At 42.1% G+C, this 18,432-nt stretch overlaps 2 protein-coding genes across 2 annotated transcripts; both read right to left on the bottom strand.

Moving 5' to 3' along the window:
- Positions 1-5,210: 5,210 nt before the first annotated feature.
- On the bottom strand, positions 5,211-10,195 carry LOC143334950 (glutathione S-transferase A-like). The gene is made up of 6 exons (XM_076753996.1): positions 10,006-10,195; positions 9,821-9,886; positions 9,521-9,626; positions 8,722-8,840; positions 7,139-7,221; positions 5,211-7,051 (listed from the first exon to the last, which is right to left on the bottom strand). The coding sequence occupies exons 1-6, from the start codon at positions 10,171-10,173 to the stop codon at positions 6,922-6,924; spliced, it is 672 nt and encodes a 223-aa protein (XP_076610111.1). The 5' UTR covers positions 10,174-10,195; the 3' UTR covers positions 5,211-6,921.
- Positions 10,196-12,445: 2,250 nt separating this feature from the next.
- LOC143334952 (glutathione S-transferase A-like) lies at positions 12,446-16,574 on the bottom strand. The gene is made up of 6 exons (XM_076753997.1): positions 16,371-16,574; positions 16,186-16,251; positions 15,889-15,994; positions 13,701-13,819; positions 12,810-12,892; positions 12,446-12,708 (listed from the first exon to the last, which is right to left on the bottom strand). Exons 1-6 carry the CDS (start codon positions 16,536-16,538, stop codon positions 12,579-12,581), a joined length of 672 nt encoding a protein of 223 aa, XP_076610112.1. The 5' UTR covers positions 16,539-16,574; the 3' UTR covers positions 12,446-12,578.
- Between the last annotated feature and the right edge of the window lie 1,858 nt (positions 16,575-18,432).

Genomic DNA, 18,432 nt, shown 5'->3' with positions numbered 1-18,432 from the left:
TTTGAATCAAAGTGATCAGGAAATACTGTAACTCATGTCTTTCCAGAGAGAGATTTATTTTGTGAAAGCATTCTTAATGAAGTATTTCATAAGCTTCCGTCTACACTCTGAAGAAACTCACAACTCACACTTTTATACTTCTCATTGATTTGCATGACTGATTGTTGACACATTCTGTCATTGGCTGGCAGTAATCACTGTGCACCTGATGTATAATAATACAGTCAGGCAAACACACAAGCTCTGACCTGCAAGTGTCATTAAATGCGCAGGCAGGAGAGCAGAACAAAGCTGAAAATTCGGCAAAGTTGTCTCCATCATTTGTGGAGGAAATACTGATGAAGTCAGCTAATCAATAATTAAAGATAACATCTAAAATAAGATCAGTTTCATGTTATCTGTGGAAAGTGGCACAGATCTAGATTTTGATTTCCCATCAATAACCAGCTTGGATGCAGTTTGTTCAAATATATTTCATTTGCTGCTAATCACACACAATCCCCAAAAACGTATTGAGAAGAAGGTTTAGCTTCGTGGCTCAAGAGCTAAAACTGCACGACACCAGGCAAGCATCTCACACCAAAGACATCTGGGGCACCTCTCAAGTGTCCACCAGCTGGTTTTGGTTAAGGTGTTGCATTGTGTTGGCACACAACAACAACAAGTACTCCTTGTAAAAGGAGGTTGTCTAATAAATAAAGACAAAGTGTTTAATAAAGCAGGCAAAGTCAGTTTTTTTGCTTTTGTTAACAATCCAAAATGAGTTGTCTGCATCATAAGGAAGTACTTCATCATGGTATGTGTGTGTGTGTGTGTGTGTGTGTGTGTGTGTGTGTGTGTGTGTGTGTGTGATCAGGCACAGGGAAGACACGCTTCAGATAGCAACGACGACTAGATTTCACTTGAGAGAAAATTTCACGATTTTATGGGGATTTAAGAAATCTACATTGTAAACATACAGAGAAAGACTGGAGGGAAATAACAGGACATAGGAATATTCCTTGGTAAAACCCGGCTTTGTTTTCTGTCTGGGCAAACCTACAGACTGTATTTGTACTGGGTAACTGTGTGAGTGTGCGGCAGGGTGTTGTTGGAAAATCTTCTCTGAATAAATAACGATGGTAAATCAAGGTTATCAGAGAGCAAACACAACTAGCAAACACAGAAACATCGAAGGTAACAAAGAAGTTAAAGACGTTTCTTTTGTTTCCTCTTAGAATTTTTGCATTTCAGTCAATCAGCATGTCAAGAGAGCTTCAGGCTTGTATGGCTGGTGGCACTGCTGTGTGGATGGCAGTGCATTCAAAAGAAAACGATGCTGGTTGTGTGACAGGAGATATAACATCCAGTGTTTTTGGAGCTTTATATAAGCAAGACCCTTAGCTTCTGCTTCTCCCACTTAAAGTAACAGTACAATATTATAGTAATCGTCAGTCACTGGAGTGTCCCATGAGCTTTGTAACATTCATTCTTCCTCCATTACGTTTCCCAAAATGCTTTGCTTGTTGAGGTTCCTCTCAATCGAGGACATTACCTCTGCCTCAGAGCTGGCTGGCAATATAATTCATTGTTCAATCTAACATGATAAGATAAGACTTTATTGATCTCATACCTGGGAAATTATGTTGCTATAGCCAGCAAGTATTACAAAGCAAAAATGGTTGCACAGAAGGGTCAAGATAAACACAAAAGAAACAGGTAACAGAATAGAAAAACAACTATGTATATTTACATTATGTACAGATTATAAAAAATATTTGTTCATTTCATATGAGGAAAAACTATCAATGTCACATGTTGTATTGCACTTGAGAAATGCTGTTGTAAAAAAGGACATTGAATTTCTCAAGTCTATGTATGTGCACAAACTGTTATCAATATGGACAATAATTAGTGTTATTGCGCAGTTGAGGAAACAATATACAACTTAAGATATATTGCACCAGAAATGGATAATGTGAGCATGTAATAGCATTGATAACAGTAGTGCAAAACAAAAGTAGGTTTATGATGTTGAATTGGAAAAACAGTGCTACATTACATGATGCTGGAGTTAAACAGTCTGACAGCTGTTGGGATGAAGGACCTGTGGTGGAGTTCTTTCTTCCAGACTGGATGGAGCAGTCTGTTACTGAAGCCCCCTACTGTCTCATGCAGGGGGTGGGATGGGTTGTCTATGATCGATGTCAGCCTGGCTGACATCCTCCTCTCACCCACCTCCTCGATGGTGTCCAGAGGGCAGTCCAGGACAGAGCCAGCTCAGTTTGTTTTGTCCTATCCTGAGTGAGTCAGTCAGACTCACCTGGTCTTCTCTAGTGTCAACACTCCATTGGTAAAAGTCAACAACTGACAGGTAAGGTCTGGTGTGCAGGCTCTTTGACATTCCTCCTTGTCGGCTGAGTTGGTGGTCTGCACCTGAGGAGTCCACGTTCTGGCACTCCTGAGGCAGACAAGGCTCTGACAGACAGGTGATTGAAGGATGAGGCTGCTGTTATATTTTTCTTACTGTCACAAAGTCACATGAAAATACCAAAACCAGCAGTGTCAGTCACTTTGACCGTTCACTGGTTGGCTGGTGAAGGTTTCATGTTCTTTCTCTGTCTGTGTGAGTTTGCTTCAGGCGCTCCAGCCTTTAAAGCAGGTTAGCTGCATTTCCAATTCATCTGTAGAAATCAAAGTGTTGTCTTTCGCTTGTGTTAGCTGTGTGACCAAAATCATGCATGTACTCCAAATGCTTCAAGAACAGCTTTCAATTAACTTTGGCTTTGCCTTGGATGGCATTTTTACGGAAGCCCTGAAAGGCAAGGTGGAAAAAAAAATAAAACGGGCAATGTTTAAGTTTATCTTGTACGTACGAGATACTATCTCGTACGTACGAGATAACTCGCAATTATTATTTTTTTTCACCTTGCCTCTCAGGGCCACTGGCTCAGTTATTTTGGAGGAAAAAGAAAAAAATCTGAAACGAGAGGTTTAACCTTCTCAGTTACTTTAACTACAAATATCTGCTGTAAACCACAATGGGACTGAGAGATTTCTCCATAAAATATTTATATCACATAATTTTATATAGAATTATGAATGAAAGCTCCATGTGACAACACATAGCTGTTCCGCCACTGACAGTATGCCACGTCATCCAGACTGACCTGCCATGCAAAAGTGAGCCGCAAGCGGCTCAAACATATTTGTAATCATTTTTATCAGGTGTTTGTCTTTTTCAATCGATGTTTTAAAGTAGTGGGCTAATGCACGTCATGTAGCCTACTGACTCTTGCGACAACAGATTTTAGATTCAGATCGTGGTCGATTTGTTTTTTTTGTTGTTGTTGTTGTTTGTTTTTTTTACTGTGGTAACTAAGTGGCGTGCTCTGATTGAGTGGTACCATAAATTACACAAACCGACATAACGCAAATAAAAAGACATTCTCAGATAGATAGATAGATAGATAGATAGATATAGATTGCATCTCCACTCAATACGAGATACTAACTCGTACGTACGAGATCTCGTACGTACGAGTTAGTATCTCATACGAGATAAACTTAAACATTGACCGTTTTATTTTTTTTTTTCCACCTTGCCTTTCAGGGCTTCCGTACATTTAGGTCAATTTCACAGGAATTTACAGGAATGGTAAAAGTATGACTAGACTGCTGTTCTGTCCAGGCTGCACACTGCCTCGACCAATGAGAACACAGACATGCAATCTAACCCATTATCCTGTTGAGGACACATGAGCTCGATTGAAAACATGCAGATAAATTAATCAGTAACTCAGTATAATGACGTAAAGCTCAACTTCATGAAAGAATAAGCTTGTGAAAAATAGAATTCATATTTATTGCCTCAACATTAAACAAACTTTACGGGTGTGATTGTGGGCCCCACGTAAAGCAGAAAGAAGGATTTTGGAAACTGGAAATGCTGCCATCCCATCCTGTTGTCTGTTTCTGCCACCTACTGGTGTAAACATGCTTCTGCACAACATCAACATCCCCAAGTGTGTGTGTGTGTGTGTGTGTGTGTGTGTGTGTGTGTATGTGTGCATGTGTGTGTGAACATTCTCCGTCAACTTATAAGCATTTTTGAACTATTATTAGATTACATGATGCAATAATGTAGCAAAAGAAATGTACAGAAGGAAAGAAAATGTCGATACAGACAGGAAAACAAACAACAGGAGCAAAAGGAGCTCCGTAACATGGGCTGAGGCAAGGCACAAACACTGACGAGGCAGGTCAGCAGTGAAAGAAAAAGCACACATTAAGTGGCAGTCCAAAAAAAGAACACCAATACTGGTAGAGAGAATGAGGGCAGAAATGACGAAGACTAAGTACTTACACATTAGAATGAACAGGAAGCTGTGAACGATTCAGGACAATCTGGCAACAGGTAACAAGGGGCACCTCCCTTTTATCCTGTGCCCTAAACAGACTGATGCTGACAGAGCAGAGCCACGTGAGTGAGACTTCAGCCCTCTGGGAAACAGAGAGACAGCCAAATATCACAAGTGAAAAGGAGGAGAGGAAACACTGGGAAAAGACCTTTCTAGCGGATCGTAACAACAACTTCTTCTTCTTCTTCTTCTTTTTCTCCAAAGTGTCTGCAGCAATCTCTGCAGAGAACACTTTCTCACAGGTTTGTGCTCACTATTCCCACAGATGCAGCTGGGTCTGCTCTCTTTTTTGGCTGTGTGTCCTCTGTTTTGAGGCTAAGGTTCAGTTTATATGAAGCTTCATCTCCAGGCACGCTGTTGCCTACAAAGTTCACAGTGGGCTTATCTGGGTGGTTTGGACAGTTCGTGGTTTGATGTCATGTTTGAGGACCTGAGAGAAAAGGCAGGAGGAGCAGTGGTGGAGTTAAGGTTTTGGAGTATTCCTCAGCCTCCTTTTTCAACTACAAGTGGTTATTGCCCACCACCAGGTTTCAAAGATCAGGGTCTTCTGGTGCTGTGGTTTCCAGAAATTCTTGTTCCAACCTCTAAATCATTCCATCAGGATACATCAGATGGTGACTCCCTCACAGAAGCTCTGCCTATGATCAGATCTGCTGTCACTATAACACAGTTGCCATTATTCCTTGGCTCAGTTGAATTGTGGTGTCCCTCAAGGCTCAGTTCTTGGCCCCATTCTGTTCTCGACAAATATGCTGCCACTGTAACGGGTTTATTTAGGACCCAATAGCAGTACCACCAGAACACGGGTATATCGCTTGTACCAAATTTAATTTTACACGTGGCAGAAACAGATAAGCAGCAATATCATTCAGTGAAAAGTTCAGAACTATAGTCTCTCAATGGAATACAGATTATCTTGAGATGTCTGGTGAGCCAAACATCAAAGAGTCACAGGCAGGCAATGATTCAGGAGGTGTATAACATCAAATTTCAGAGTCTCTTCACAAGTTTGGTGCAGCATACACAAAACAGTCACAGGCGCACAAAGATCCAGGAAGTGCAGGGCAAGACTCGTGGTCAGAGACAAATATACCAGGAACAGGAGAACAGATGTGGTCAAAGGCAGGCAGTTTCAGGAACGAGAGATCAGTCCAATTCTAATTGGACAGTCCAGCATGGAAACAATCTGGCCCTGAGTGAGTGCAGTAGAGCAGCTTTAATAGTGGACTGATTGGGAATGAATCTCAGGTGTGTGATCAGGTAGTGGACAGATGGATGTGGCTGACAAGGGGAGGGAGAGTGGAAAAGTACTGAATGAACATATGAACAGATGAGGGAAAACAGCAGCAGGTAAGAGACTCAATATACTGTGACTGCCTCTTGGCCTGGTCATTCAAAACCATGGTGTGTTTTACCATTTCTATGCAGATGACACTCAGTTGTACGTGCTATTGAACCCATGAATCCTAGCAGTGTGGCTAATCTCACAATCTGCCTCTCTGACATCAAATCCTGGATGTTCCCAAATTTACTCCAATTTAATGATAAGTCTGAAATCGTTCTGTTCAATCCCCCAAATTCTATCAGCTCTTTCGGTGCTAATCTTGGTGGTCTCCCAAATAAATCGAACACAGGCTGCTCGGAATCTAAGGGTAAAAACTGATGCTAAGCTCTGTTTTGTTAATCAAGTCAGAAGTGTTGCACTCATGTTTCTTTCAGCTGAAGACACACTGAGTCTCTGACTTCTTTTAAATCTCTTCTTGAAACTTTTTTTTGTGAAAGCCTCTGGAAATGTTTAATATGTTTTATTGACAATGTTTTTTTGTAGTTATTTTATCTCATTCAGTTCATTGTATTGGTTTTACTTGCTCGTGTCCTTTGGCCTTTGTGTCATTTTATCTGCCTTAACTGGGTTTATTTTTATTTATTTTGTTCTTTTATTAAGCACTTCATTACATAAATAATATTGACCATTATTGCTTGATTAACTAGCTCTTGACACAAATGACAATAAAAATTAAGTTGAATAGACCATAAACAAAGCTCTTATCATCAGTATGTTTTACTCATCTGCACTGATAATGGTCTCATTTTCTTTGAATAAACTTCACCCTGAACCCAGACTCTGATCTAAAGGTGTCTCTTGGCAGAAATGTTTTCACCTCGACAGTTATTTGAAAAATAACCAAAGTCCTGATTTCAAACTTGCAGCGAGAGAACAGTTGTGATGCCTATGGTCACGTATCTTGTTGTAGAAACCCACAACTATGTTTTGATAGAATTTATCCCCGTCACTTCGACCCATTCCAGTCAACCATGGGCTCAAAGAAGGCTCTGTAGATAGTGAACTTTAAATGAACACAATGCTGAAAGTCAATTTTTATTTTTTGACAGCACAGAAAGAGTAATCTGCACTTAATTCTGGTGGGAAATTAACAACCATAGTAAAGTTAAAATGCTGCCAGATAGAGTAGTGCAATGCAAGGAGTGGTGACAGGAATGATTCCAGCAGGTCAGCATCTCAAACGTCTTTCAGCATGTCTTCTCTTGGACTGTCCAGCCAGGTGGGAGGCCAGCTGGCTTTGATGCTGGGTCTGTCCTTAAGACCGTTAGAGTAAGCTGCCAGTTTGGGGTAACGCTCCTCACGTAACCTACAGAATGGAGAAAAGGCATTTGTAATCCATGCATTCATTCTCTCAAGCAGCTGAAAGTCAGTTTCAGTCAATGAGGTCACCTACCCATAACGGAAGAGAAAAGCGACACTTGGAAAAATAGCCACATCAGCCAGTGTAAAGGTCTTTCCTGCCACGCAACAGGGTGCCTGGAGGACAGAACAAGAAAGTTAAAGGACACATTCATGTGCTGGTGAACAGATCTGACAACCAAGACTGTCGTGTCAGCGGCTGAACAGAGCTGCATTCGTTTGATGCTTTCTCATGTTACAATCACAATTTGCACAAATCATAGCTGCGATGGATGGCTATACAGTAGCTGAGCTAACGAAAATACATTATGGGTGCATGTGCCAAATCATTTACTTTCTAGCAGAGAGGTACATGAGATTGAGATTGACATCACTCTGGTATTTGTCCGTTTAATATGAAGCCTCTGCCAACAGCCAGTTAGCTTAGCTTTGCACAAAGACTGGAAACAGGTAGCCTGGCTCTGTCCACTTCGAACAAAATGTGCCAACCAGTACTTCTGAGGCTCACTAATGTTTTTAATTTACCATTTTATATCTCTTCTTCTCATCTCACAAACAATAAAGTTTTGAATAGAATGTACATATACAAAGTTGATTTTTTAATTTCATATTTTGGATTTTAGTCCCTTCTAAAACCATCAGCAACAGATCCCCCCAGGACTGCGTTCTGTCTCCTCTGCTCTTCTCCCCGTATATGAACAGCTGCACATCCAGTCACAAGTCTGTCAAGCTCCTGAAGTTTCCAGCTAATCGGACTCATCTCTGATGGTGACGAGTCCGCCTACAGGTGGGAGGTTGGTGACCTGGTGCAACCAGAACAACCATAGAGCTCAATGCTCTAAAGACAGTGGAGATAGTTGTGGACAACAGGAAGAACTCAGCCTCACGTGCCCCCATCACCCTCTGTGAATCCTCTATTGACACTGTGGAGTCTTTCCGCTTCCTGGGAACTATCATCTCCCAGGACCTCAAGTGGGAGCCGAACATCAGCTCCCTCATCATTGAGTCCATCCTCACCTGCGGTCCATCAGGACCAAAACCTCACACCACAAAAACACTTTTTTCCCACCTGCTGTCATCCTTGTCAACAAAGCCAGAACCCCCCCACCCCCGACACTCCTCACACTCCTCACACTCCTCACACCTCTGCCTCTCCTTGTCACATTGACATTGCCATAACTCCATGCGTGACATTAACGCTCAGCTTGGATTTCCTTTCTTGGATTTGCACATTTTTGAACATTAAAAAAAAAAAAACAGACTGTGTATATATATTTATATTGATAAATTTTTTAATTTTTAATAGTTTAAAAGAAGATTGTCATGCACCAACATCACCAAAACCAATTCCTTGTGTGAAATCGTACTTGGCAATAAAGCTTTTTCTGATTTCTGATTTCTGATTCTGAGGTAAAACCACGAATTGCACTTTTGTTTTGTTTTGTTTTTTACATAAGGATTTGAAAAATGAGATAATAATATTTTTTACCTTGGCAACAAGCAATTCTAGCTATTTTTTTTTTTCTTGTGAGTGTGACCCTGTGTTGTTTTTATTGTTACTGCAGCAGAACCAGTTTCCTGGGGATATATGATTTCAGGTGTTATCTTCAGGTTTACCTTGTCCAGGTATCCCTCCCACAGCTTGAGCTCAGCAATCAGAGCCTCTTTTTTCCTCTTCACAGCAGAGTCATGCTTCTCTTCCTCTGGGACCAAGAAGATGTAGTACATCAAATCCACTGAAAAACATCAAAACAGGCTTTCAGTGGTGACTCTCAAAGGTATGGGAGCTACAAGAGATAAAAACAAAAAAATATCCAAATATTGTAAAACATTCACTCCCACATTAGTGGGCCAATTGCTTTCATTTCCTGAGCAGTTGAGGGTGGGTTCAGTCATTGAAGTATTCTGATAAACGATCAGTGAAACAGCACAAGTGGCTCAAATAATGTTGGAAAATACTGTGATCACTTTGGCAAATGTATTTCTAATAATGCATGAGTTGACTGGAATTAACTCACAGTGCATCTCTCATCTTTTTGCACCCTGAAGGACTCTGTCTCATGACTTGCAAGCTATGAACTTTTTAACATCACAACAAACAAGTGGTGCACTGGGAGCTCCCCTCCCTCTCTGAAGACAAGTCTCAGTGGTGTAAAGGTGGCAGTTTGGTGTGTGATGCTGCCAAGAGCGATGTAGTTCAAAATCCCAAAAGGCCTAAATGGCAACAGCATCAGCTCAATCATAAAGCTTTGTGAGAAAAAGCTTTTGTAGCCTGGTGAGGCTTTAAAACTGAATGCAAGTGACTTAAATGTAATGATTATTTATCAGGATTATTAGTATGCAGGATTTACAAACACAGTTGCATTGCAAAACAAAAAGTGAAACACCTCAGCTTTGCATGTCTGGGTTAACATACACATTTTCTGGTTGAGTGTGAAACACTCAAAAAGGCGCTGGTACATCAGTGCTTGCTCAGCAGCACCATCAGGGATCAGCTTGTTTCCCTGGGACTTGAACTGGCTCTGTTATTGGAGACATGAAAAGAGAAACTATGATCAACAGCTGTATGGAGCTCTGATTCCCTGTCCTCTGTAGTGTGCTGTGTCTGTTTGGCATTGAGGCATTGTTACACATACAATGAGACCTACTAGTTATTTACTCCCTGGTGGAATATGGCAGCACAAGGCCGAGTTCAGCAGCTTAGCAAAGTTCTCACCTCCAGGTAAAAGCAGGCAGCAAGGGACTCATTCAGGATCTTGTCTCCATGTGTGAAGGTAGGCACCTTTAAGAAAGATAGAGTGGAATAAAAACTTAGTATTACAATGAATAGAAATGTGTGCATGTCATGAAAACGCAGGCTGACACTGTGAAAGGACTTGTATTATTTCCAGATTCACTCACCTGTCCCCTGGGATTTATGTCCAAGACTTCCTTCGACTTGTGCTCCTTTTCCTCAAAGGAGAGCAGTTTCTGGTTGTAGCCCTTCAGGTTCTTCTCCTCCAGAGCGATCATGACCCTCCAGCAGAAAGGAGAGCCAGAGACCCACAGCAGAGTCATGTCCTTGGCCATGGTTTCAGAGTGAACTGCTACACCTGACTACAGCTGAAGGCTGAAACTTGAATCTGACAAAGCCTGTTTTTATAACAAGCTCTGACCAACCCTTCACAACCAGATTGGTCGAAAGAAGTCCCCTCCCATTTTTGTGTTCTTTCCCAAGATTGAGACTCCACACAGCTGAGATACTTCACACCCTATCCAAGCATGTCCCCCCCATCTGTCCACACCCATCCGCTTCAATTCACTCAGGGCAGCATGATGTCATGTTCAAAGTCTGCGTCTTTATTATTTCTGCATTATTCCACCTCTGGCTGCGTATATCCACAGGCATTAGACCAAGTGAGATGTGAGGAGGAGTGACTTCTCTTGCTTTGCTTTAATACTCTCTGATTTAAGACAAACATAATGTGTGGAAGGAAGGAAAACAGGAATCAAGAATCAGCCGCTTGCAAAAGAATTCACTGTAATCATCACAGTTTAAGTGGCTGCAGGAACACTGCAGCAACTTTAAGGGGTGTCGTAGTTGTTGGGATGTCACATCTGCAGTCATTTATTATGTGCCCTGACATTACTGTAGCATTCCAACAAACGTTACGTGCATAATCTGTGCCTGTGGACACCAATGCCAACATGATCTTAGTTTGTTGGTTTTATCTTAAAGTACTCCTGCAGTCATTTACGGTTGCATGTTTTAACTGAAATTAGACTGTTGAACAGTCACAGTGACCATGCACTTTTCACTCACCCCTGCACACACAGAGGAGACCAGTTCCGGCACGGCTATTCAAATGAGGACAGTGTACAGAATTTACACACCACCTACTGATCTAAATTTGTTCACCTATTCAATCACATCAAATGTAGCGTAACTGGGAGGAAACTGTCCAATCTGGCAACACTGGATGGTTAAGATACCATCGGCAGACTTCCAAGTACAAAAAATAACTTAATATTTAGACTTTCTCATCCCACACTAAGGTCATGCATTTGTTACTGGAAGACTGCAAATATTAATCCTCATGAATAGCACGTCTGAGCGAGCCACTGAACCCGCAACTGATCCAGTGAATCTGCTCAGAGATCACTGGGAGACGTTTGTGCTTCAAACTTTGAGTAACGTTGAATTCGCTCCATCTTCACTAGATGCAACACTGAAGTGATTCATATGTTATTCCACCAACGATGACAATTCAATTACAATACAAATGATATAATAACTTAACTAAGTTGTACTTGGGACAGAGTATTTCTACACGGTGGTATTGCTACTTGTACTGGAACCAAAGGTCTGAGTGTTCCTTCCACCAATGCGACGTGATAATTATAATCACTTATTATTGCACAGTTGAGAAAAAATATACAACCTTAGATATATTGCACTAGATGAAAAGGATAATGTGAGCATGTATTAGCATTGATAACAGGAGGGCAAAACAAAAGTAGGCTTATGATGTCGAATTGGAAAACCAGTGTTACATTACATGATGCTGGAGTTAAACAGTCTGACAGCTGTTGGGATGAAGGACTTGTGGTGGAGTTCTTTCTTCCAGACTGGATGGAGCAGTCTGTTACTGAGGCCCCCTACTGTCTCATGCAGGGGGTGGGATGGGTTGTCCATTTTCTTTTAAATCTCTTCTTAAAGCTTTTCTTTTTATGAAAGCCTCTGGAAATGCTTAATTTATGTTTTATTTATGATGTTTTTATTTGTAGTTTTTTTTTTATCTCATTCAGTTCGTTGTATTGGTTTTACTCGCTTGTGTCCTTTGGCCTTTGTGTCATTTCATCTGCCTTATCTGGTTTTATTTTTTATTATTTTGTTCTTGTAACATAAATAAAGTTTAGCATTATTGCTTGATCAACACGTACTTGAGAATTTATGACAACAACAATGAAGCTGAACATAATATAATCGAACAAAGCTCTTATCATCAATATGTTTCACTCATCTGCACTGATTATGGTTTCATTTGCTTTGATCGCAGGGTGAGGGACTGATAATAAACTTCACCCTGAACCCAGACTCTGATCTAAAGGTGTCTCTTTGCAGAAATGTTTTCACCTCAACAGTTACTTGAAAAATAACCAAAGTCCTGATTTCAAACTTGCAGTGAGAGATCAGTTGTGATGGCTGTGGTCACATATCTTGTTATAGAAACCCACAGCTATATTTTGATGTAATTTATTCCTGTTACAACCTATTCCAGTCAACCATGGCATCAAAGAGGGCTCTGTGGATACTCAACTTTATAACTTTACATTATTTGTTTATTTATTTATTTATTAATTACAGCACAAAAACAGTGATCTGCAGTTAATTCTGGTGGGAAATTAACAACCACAGTGAAGTTAAAATGCTGCCAGATGGAGTAGTGCAATGCAAGGAGCGGTTACAGGAATGATTCAAGCATGTCAGCATCTCAAACGCCTTCCAGCATGTCTTGTCCTGGGCTGTCCAGCCACGTGGGAGGCCAGGTGGCTTTGATGCTGGGTCTGTCCTTAAGACCGTTATAATAAGCTGTCAGTTTGGGGTAACGTTCCTTACGTAACCTACAGAATGGAGAAATGTTCATGTGAACTTGGCATTTGCAATCCATGCATTCATTCTCTCAAGCAGCCGAAAGTCAATTTCAGTCAATGAGGTCACCTACCCATAGTGGAGGAGAAAAGCAATGCTTGGAAAAATAGCCACATCAGCCAGTGTAAAGGTCTTTCCTGCCAGGCAACAGGGTGCCTGGAGGACAGAACAAGAAAGTTAAAGGACACATTCATGTGCTGGTGAACAGATCTGACAACCAAGACTGTCATGTCAGCCACTAAACAGAGCTGCATTCATTTGCTGCTTTCTCACATTACAATCACAGTTTGCACAAATCATAGATGCGATGGATGGCTATACAGTAGCTGAGCTAACGAAAATACATTATGGGTTCATGTGCCTTCAAAGAAATCCTTTACTTTCTAGCAGAGAGCTACATGAGTAGATTGACATCGCTCTGGTATCTGTCCATTAAATATGAAGCCTCTGTCAACAGCCAGTTAGCTTAGCTTAGCACAAAGACTGGAAACAGGTAGCCTGGCTCTGTCCACTGCGAACAAAATGTGCCAACAAATATTTCCAAAGGTCAGTAATGTTTTTAATAACCACGTTATATCTCTTCTTTTTATATCCCAAACAATAAAGTTTTGTATAGAAAGTACATATATAAAGTTGATTTTGCATTTTATATTTTGTATTTTACTCCCTTCTATGTCTCCTTTTATATATTCCTGATACTTCTGCTGCTGCCTGTAACAACTAATGTGCATTCCTGGTTTGTCCTACACATTACCTCAGATAAAACCACAACTTGCAGTTTTGTTTTGTTTTGTTTTTTTAATATAAGGATTTGAAAAATGAGATAATAATATTTTTTACCTTGGCAACAAGCAATTCTACCCATTTTTTTCTTGTAAGTGTGACCCTGTGTTGTTTTTATTGTTACTGCGGCAGAACCAGTTTCCTGAGTGTGTATGATTTCAGGTGTTATCTTCAGGTTTACCTTGTCCAGGTATCCTTCCCACAGCTTGAGCTCAGCAATCAGAGCCTCTTTGTTCCTCTTCTGAGCAGACTCATGCCTCTCTTCCTCTGGGACCAACCAGATGTAGAACATAAAGTCCGCTGAAAAATGTCAAAACAGACTTTCAGTGGTGACTCTCAAAGGTATGGGAGCTACGAGAGATAATAAATTTATCCAAACATTGTAGTGGGCCAATTGCTTTCATTTCCTGAGCAGTTGAGGGTGGGGTCAGTCATTAAAGTGTTATGGAAAACAATCAGTGAAAACAGCACAAGTGGCTCAAATAATGTTGGAAAATACTGTGATCACTTTGGGAGATGTATTTCCAATAATGCATGATTTGATTGGAATTAACTTGGGGTGCAGCTCTCTTCTTTTTGCACCCTGAAGGACTCTGTCTCATGACTTGCAAGCTATGAACTTTTTAACATAACAACCTGTTGTAAGGGGTGCACTGGGAGCTCCCCTCCCTCACTGAAAACAAGAAGTCTCAGTGGTGTAAAGGTGACAGTTTGGTGTGTGATGCTGCCAAAAGCGATGTAGTTCAACATCCCAAAAGACCTAAATGGCAACAGCATCAGTTTCGATCATAAATTTTTGTGGCCTGTTGGGGCTTTAATAACTAAATCCAAGTGGCTCAAATGTGATGACATCACTGACCCTCTCCTGGACCCCCTGCAGTTTGCCTACAGAGCCAACAGGTCTGTAGACCATGCAGTTAACTTGGCCCTCCACTTCATCCTCCAGAACCTGGACTCTGCAGGAACCTATGCTGGGATCCCGTTTGTGGATTTCAGCTCTGCCTTCAACACCATCATCCCAACTCTGCTTCAGGAGAAGCTCTCCCAGCTGAGCATGCCTGACTCCACTTGCAGGTGGATTACAGACTTCCTGTCTGACAGGAAACAGTGTGTGAAGCTGGGGAAACACGTCTCCGACGCAAAGACCATCAGCACTGGATCCCCCCAGGGCTGTGTTCTGTCTCCTCTACTCTTCTCCCTGTACACAAACAGCTGCACCTCCAGTCAACAGTCTGTCAAGCTCCAGAAGTTTACGGACGACACCACCCTCATCGGACTCATCTCTGACAAGTCCACCTACAGGTGGGAGGTTGACCATCTGGTGACCTGGTGCAACCAGAACAACCTGGAGCTCAATGCTCTAAAGACAGTGGAGATGGTTGTGGACAACAGGAAGAACTCAGCCTCACTTGCCCCCATCACTCTCTGTGACTCCACTATTGACACTGTGGAGTCTTTCCGCTTCCTGGGAACTATCATCTCCCAGGACCTCAAGTGGGAGCCGAACATCAGCTCCCTCATCATTGAGTCCATCCTCACCCCTCATCAAGAAAACACAGCAGGGGATGTACTTCCTACAGCAGCTGAAGAAATTCAGCCTGCCAAAGACAATGACGGTGCACTTCTACACAGCCATCATTGAGTCCATCCTCACCTCCTCCATCACCATCTGGTACGCTCCTGCCACCGCCAAGGACAAGGGCAGACTGCAGTGTGTCATTCGGTCTGCAGAGAAGGTGATTGGCTGCAATCTCCCATCTCTCCAGGACCTGTACACCTCCAGGACCCTGAGGCGTGCAGAAAAGATTGTGGCTGATCCCTCTCACCCCGGACACAAACTCTTTGAGACACTCCCCTCTGGCAGGAGGCTGCGGTCCATCATGAGCAAAACCTCACACCACAAGAACAGTTTTTTCCCGTCTGCTGTCAACCTTGTCAACAAGGCTCGGAACCCCCCCGACACTCTTCACACTCCACCTCTGCCTCATCTTGTCACATTGACATAGACACAACTCTATGTGTTACATTAACGCTCAGCTTGGACTTCTTTCTGAAAAAACAGACTGCGTTTCTGGAAAAACAAACAAAAAAAAAAAGTGATTAGACTTGTATATATATATATTTATATTGTTATATTTTGTCCTCCTATTTTTAGTAGATGTGTCATACACCAACTTCACCAAAACAAATTCCTTGCATGTGTAAAATCGTACTTTGCAATAAAGCTTTTTCTGATTCTGATTCTGATTCTGATGATTATCATTTAGGATTATTAACATGCAGGATTTACAGGGCCAACAAACACAGTTGCATTGCAAAACAGTGAAACAAGTGAAACACCTCAGCTTTGCATGTCTGGGTTAACATACCCATTTTCTGGTAGAGTGGGAAACCCTCAAAAAGGCGCTGGTACATCAGTGCTTGCTCAGCAGCTCCGTCAGGGATCAGCTTGTTTCCCTGGGACTTGAACTGGCTCTGTTATTGGAGACATGAAAAGAGAAACTATGATCAACAGCTGCAAGCTTCGGTTTCCTGTCCTCTGCAGTGTGCTGTGTCTGTTTGGCATTGATGCATTGTTACACATACAAGGAGCCCTAATAATTATTAACTCCCTGGTGGAATATGGCAGCACAAGGCCGAGTTCAGCAGCTTAGCAAAGTTCTCACCTCCAGGTAAAAGCAGGCAGCGAGGGACTCATGCAGGATCTTGTCTCCATGTGTGAAGGCAGGCAGCTTTAAGAAAGAAAGAGTGAAATAAAACCTTAGTATTACAATGAATAGAAATGTGTGCATGTCATGAAAAAGCAGGCTGACTCTAAGAAAGGACTTGTATTATTTCCAGATTAACTCACCTCTCCCCTGGGATTTATTTCCAAGAATTCCTTTGACTTGTTCTCCTTTTTCTCAAAGGAGAGCAGTTTCTGGTTGTAGCCCGTCAGGTTCTTCTCCTCCAGAGCGATCATGACCTTCCAGCAGAAAGGAGAGCCAGAGCCCCACAGCAGAGTCATGTCCTTGGCCATGGTTTCAGAGTGAACTGCTACACCCGACTGCAGCTGAAGACTGAAACTTGAATCTGTCAGATGCCTGTTTTTATAACAAGCTCTGACCAACCCTTCACAACCAGATTGGTAGAAAGAAGCCCCCTCCCATTTTTGTGTTCTTTCCCAAGATTGTGGCTCCACACAGCTGAGATGCTTCACACCCTATCCAAGCATGCCCCCCCCCCCCCCCCCCCCCCCCCATCTGTCCACACCCACCCACTTCAATTCACTCAGGGCAGCATGATGTCATGTTCAAAGCGTCTTTATTATTTCTACATTATTCCACCTCTGGCTGCTTAGATCCACAGGCATTAGACCAAGTGAGATGTGAGGAGGAGTGACTTCTCTTGCTTTGCATTCATACTCTCTGATTTAAGACATGACATAAAGTGTAGAAGGAAGGAAAACAGGAATCCAGAATCAGCCGCTTGCAAAAGAATTCACTGTAATCATCACAGTTTAAGTCGCTGCAGGAACACTGCAGCAACTTTAAGGGGTGTCGTAGTTTTTGGGATGTCACATCTGCAGTCATTTATTATGTGCCCTGACATTACTGTAGCATTCCAACAAACATTGCTTGCATAATCTGTGCCTGTGGACACCAATGCCAACATTATCTTAGTTTGCTGGTTTTGTCTTAAAGTGCTGCTGCAGTGATTTACCGTTGCATGTTTTAACTGAAATTAGACTGTTGAACAGTCACAGTGACCATGCACTTTTCACTCACCCCTGCACACACAGATGAGACCAGTTCCGGCACTGCTATTGAAATGAGTACAGTGTACAGAATTTACACACCACCTACTGACCTAAATTTGTTCACCTATCCAATCACATCAAATGCAGCACAGCTGGGAGGAAACTGTCCAATCTGGCAACACTGGATGGTTAAGATACCATCAGCAGACTAGTACAAAGAATAACTTAATATTTAGACTTCTCATCCCACACTGTAGTACTGTATTATCTTAAAGCAACTGGTAGCCTTCACCGATGTTGTCTCTCTGACAAAGCAACGCACGGTTGTATCTCTTGTCAATGAGGCTGTTCCTTTGCACAACAGAGAGGACAACACATTGTACCTCAAAACATGCACAACAGCCTGCAGGATGTTGCTACAACCTTTTGCTGCAAGTGTTTGATTATACACTTATATCATTCATTGCTAATGGATATCATGGTGGATTTAAGTTGTTATATGCCTATGTGGGGTCTGGGTGGCAGGGTTTGAGGGCAAAGCCAGAGGTGACACCCAGCAGTGGAGTCCGAACAGTGGGCTGTCCAGAGGGACTGGTCTTCAGGTAGCAGTAGAAGTGCCTGGTGGAGAGAGAGGCGGGTGTGCTGAAGTCTGCAACTGACAATCAAGAAGACAGATAGGCAATGGTTTTAAGGCAGCGGTGGTTCAATTAAGGTTATGCATTTGTTACTGGAAGACTGCAAATATTAATCCTCATGAATAGCACGTCTGAGGCAGCCACTGAAGCCACAACTGATCCAGTGAATCTGCTCAGAGATCAGTGGGAGACGTTTGTGCCTCAACCTTTGAGTAACGTAGTTAGAATTAGCTCCATCTTTACTCGTCAGCAAGATGCAACCGCATGGATTGCCTGAAAGACTATCACAACTCACACATTTATACTTCTGATTGATTTGCATGATTGATTGTTGACACATTCCGTCATTAGCTGGCAATAATCACTGTACACCTGATGTATAATAATACAGTGAGACAAACACACAAGCTCTGACCAATAAGTGTCATTAAATGAGCAGGCAGGAGAGCAGAAGAAAGCTGATATCATAAGGGGATCATAAGGGAATACTTCATCATGGCCGGGGAGGAGGTCTTCTCCGCATCATGTGATCAGAGACG

Source organism: Chaetodon auriga, chromosome 17 (assembly GCF_051107435.1).
Source record: "Chaetodon auriga isolate fChaAug3 chromosome 17, fChaAug3.hap1, whole genome shotgun sequence".
NCBI classification, from domain to species: Eukaryota; Metazoa; Chordata; class Actinopteri; order Chaetodontiformes; family Chaetodontidae; genus Chaetodon; species Chaetodon auriga.
Note: the sequence above shows the minus strand (reverse complement) of the source record. Positions and strands in the feature narration are given on the sequence as shown.

Bases quoted from the DNA above. Each gene is read 5' to 3' on its own strand.
- LOC143334950 (XM_076753996.1), bottom strand. From the start codon at position 10,173: ATGGCCAAGGACATGACTCTGCTGTGGGTCTCTGGCTCTCCTTTCTGC. The intron at 9,627-9,820 runs GTGAGAACTTTG...CTCCAATAACAG, and splicing joins CTGCCTGCTTTTACCTGGAG to AGCCAGTTCAAGTCCCAGGG. The intron at 7,052-7,138 runs GTAGGTGACCTC...TCCATTCTGTAG, and splicing joins GCTTTTCTCTTCCGTTATGG to GTTACGTGAGGAGCGTTACC.
- LOC143334952 (XM_076753997.1), bottom strand. From the start codon at position 16,538: ATGGCCAAGGACATGACTCTGCTGTGGGGCTCTGGCTCTCCTTTCTGC. The intron at 16,252-16,370 runs GTGAGTTAATCT...TCTTTCTTAAAG, and splicing joins AAATAAATCCCAGGGGAGAG to CTGCCTGCCTTCACACATGG. The intron at 12,709-12,809 runs GTAGGTGACCTC...TCCATTCTGTAG, and splicing joins GCTTTTCTCCTCCACTATGG to GTTACGTAAGGAACGTTACC.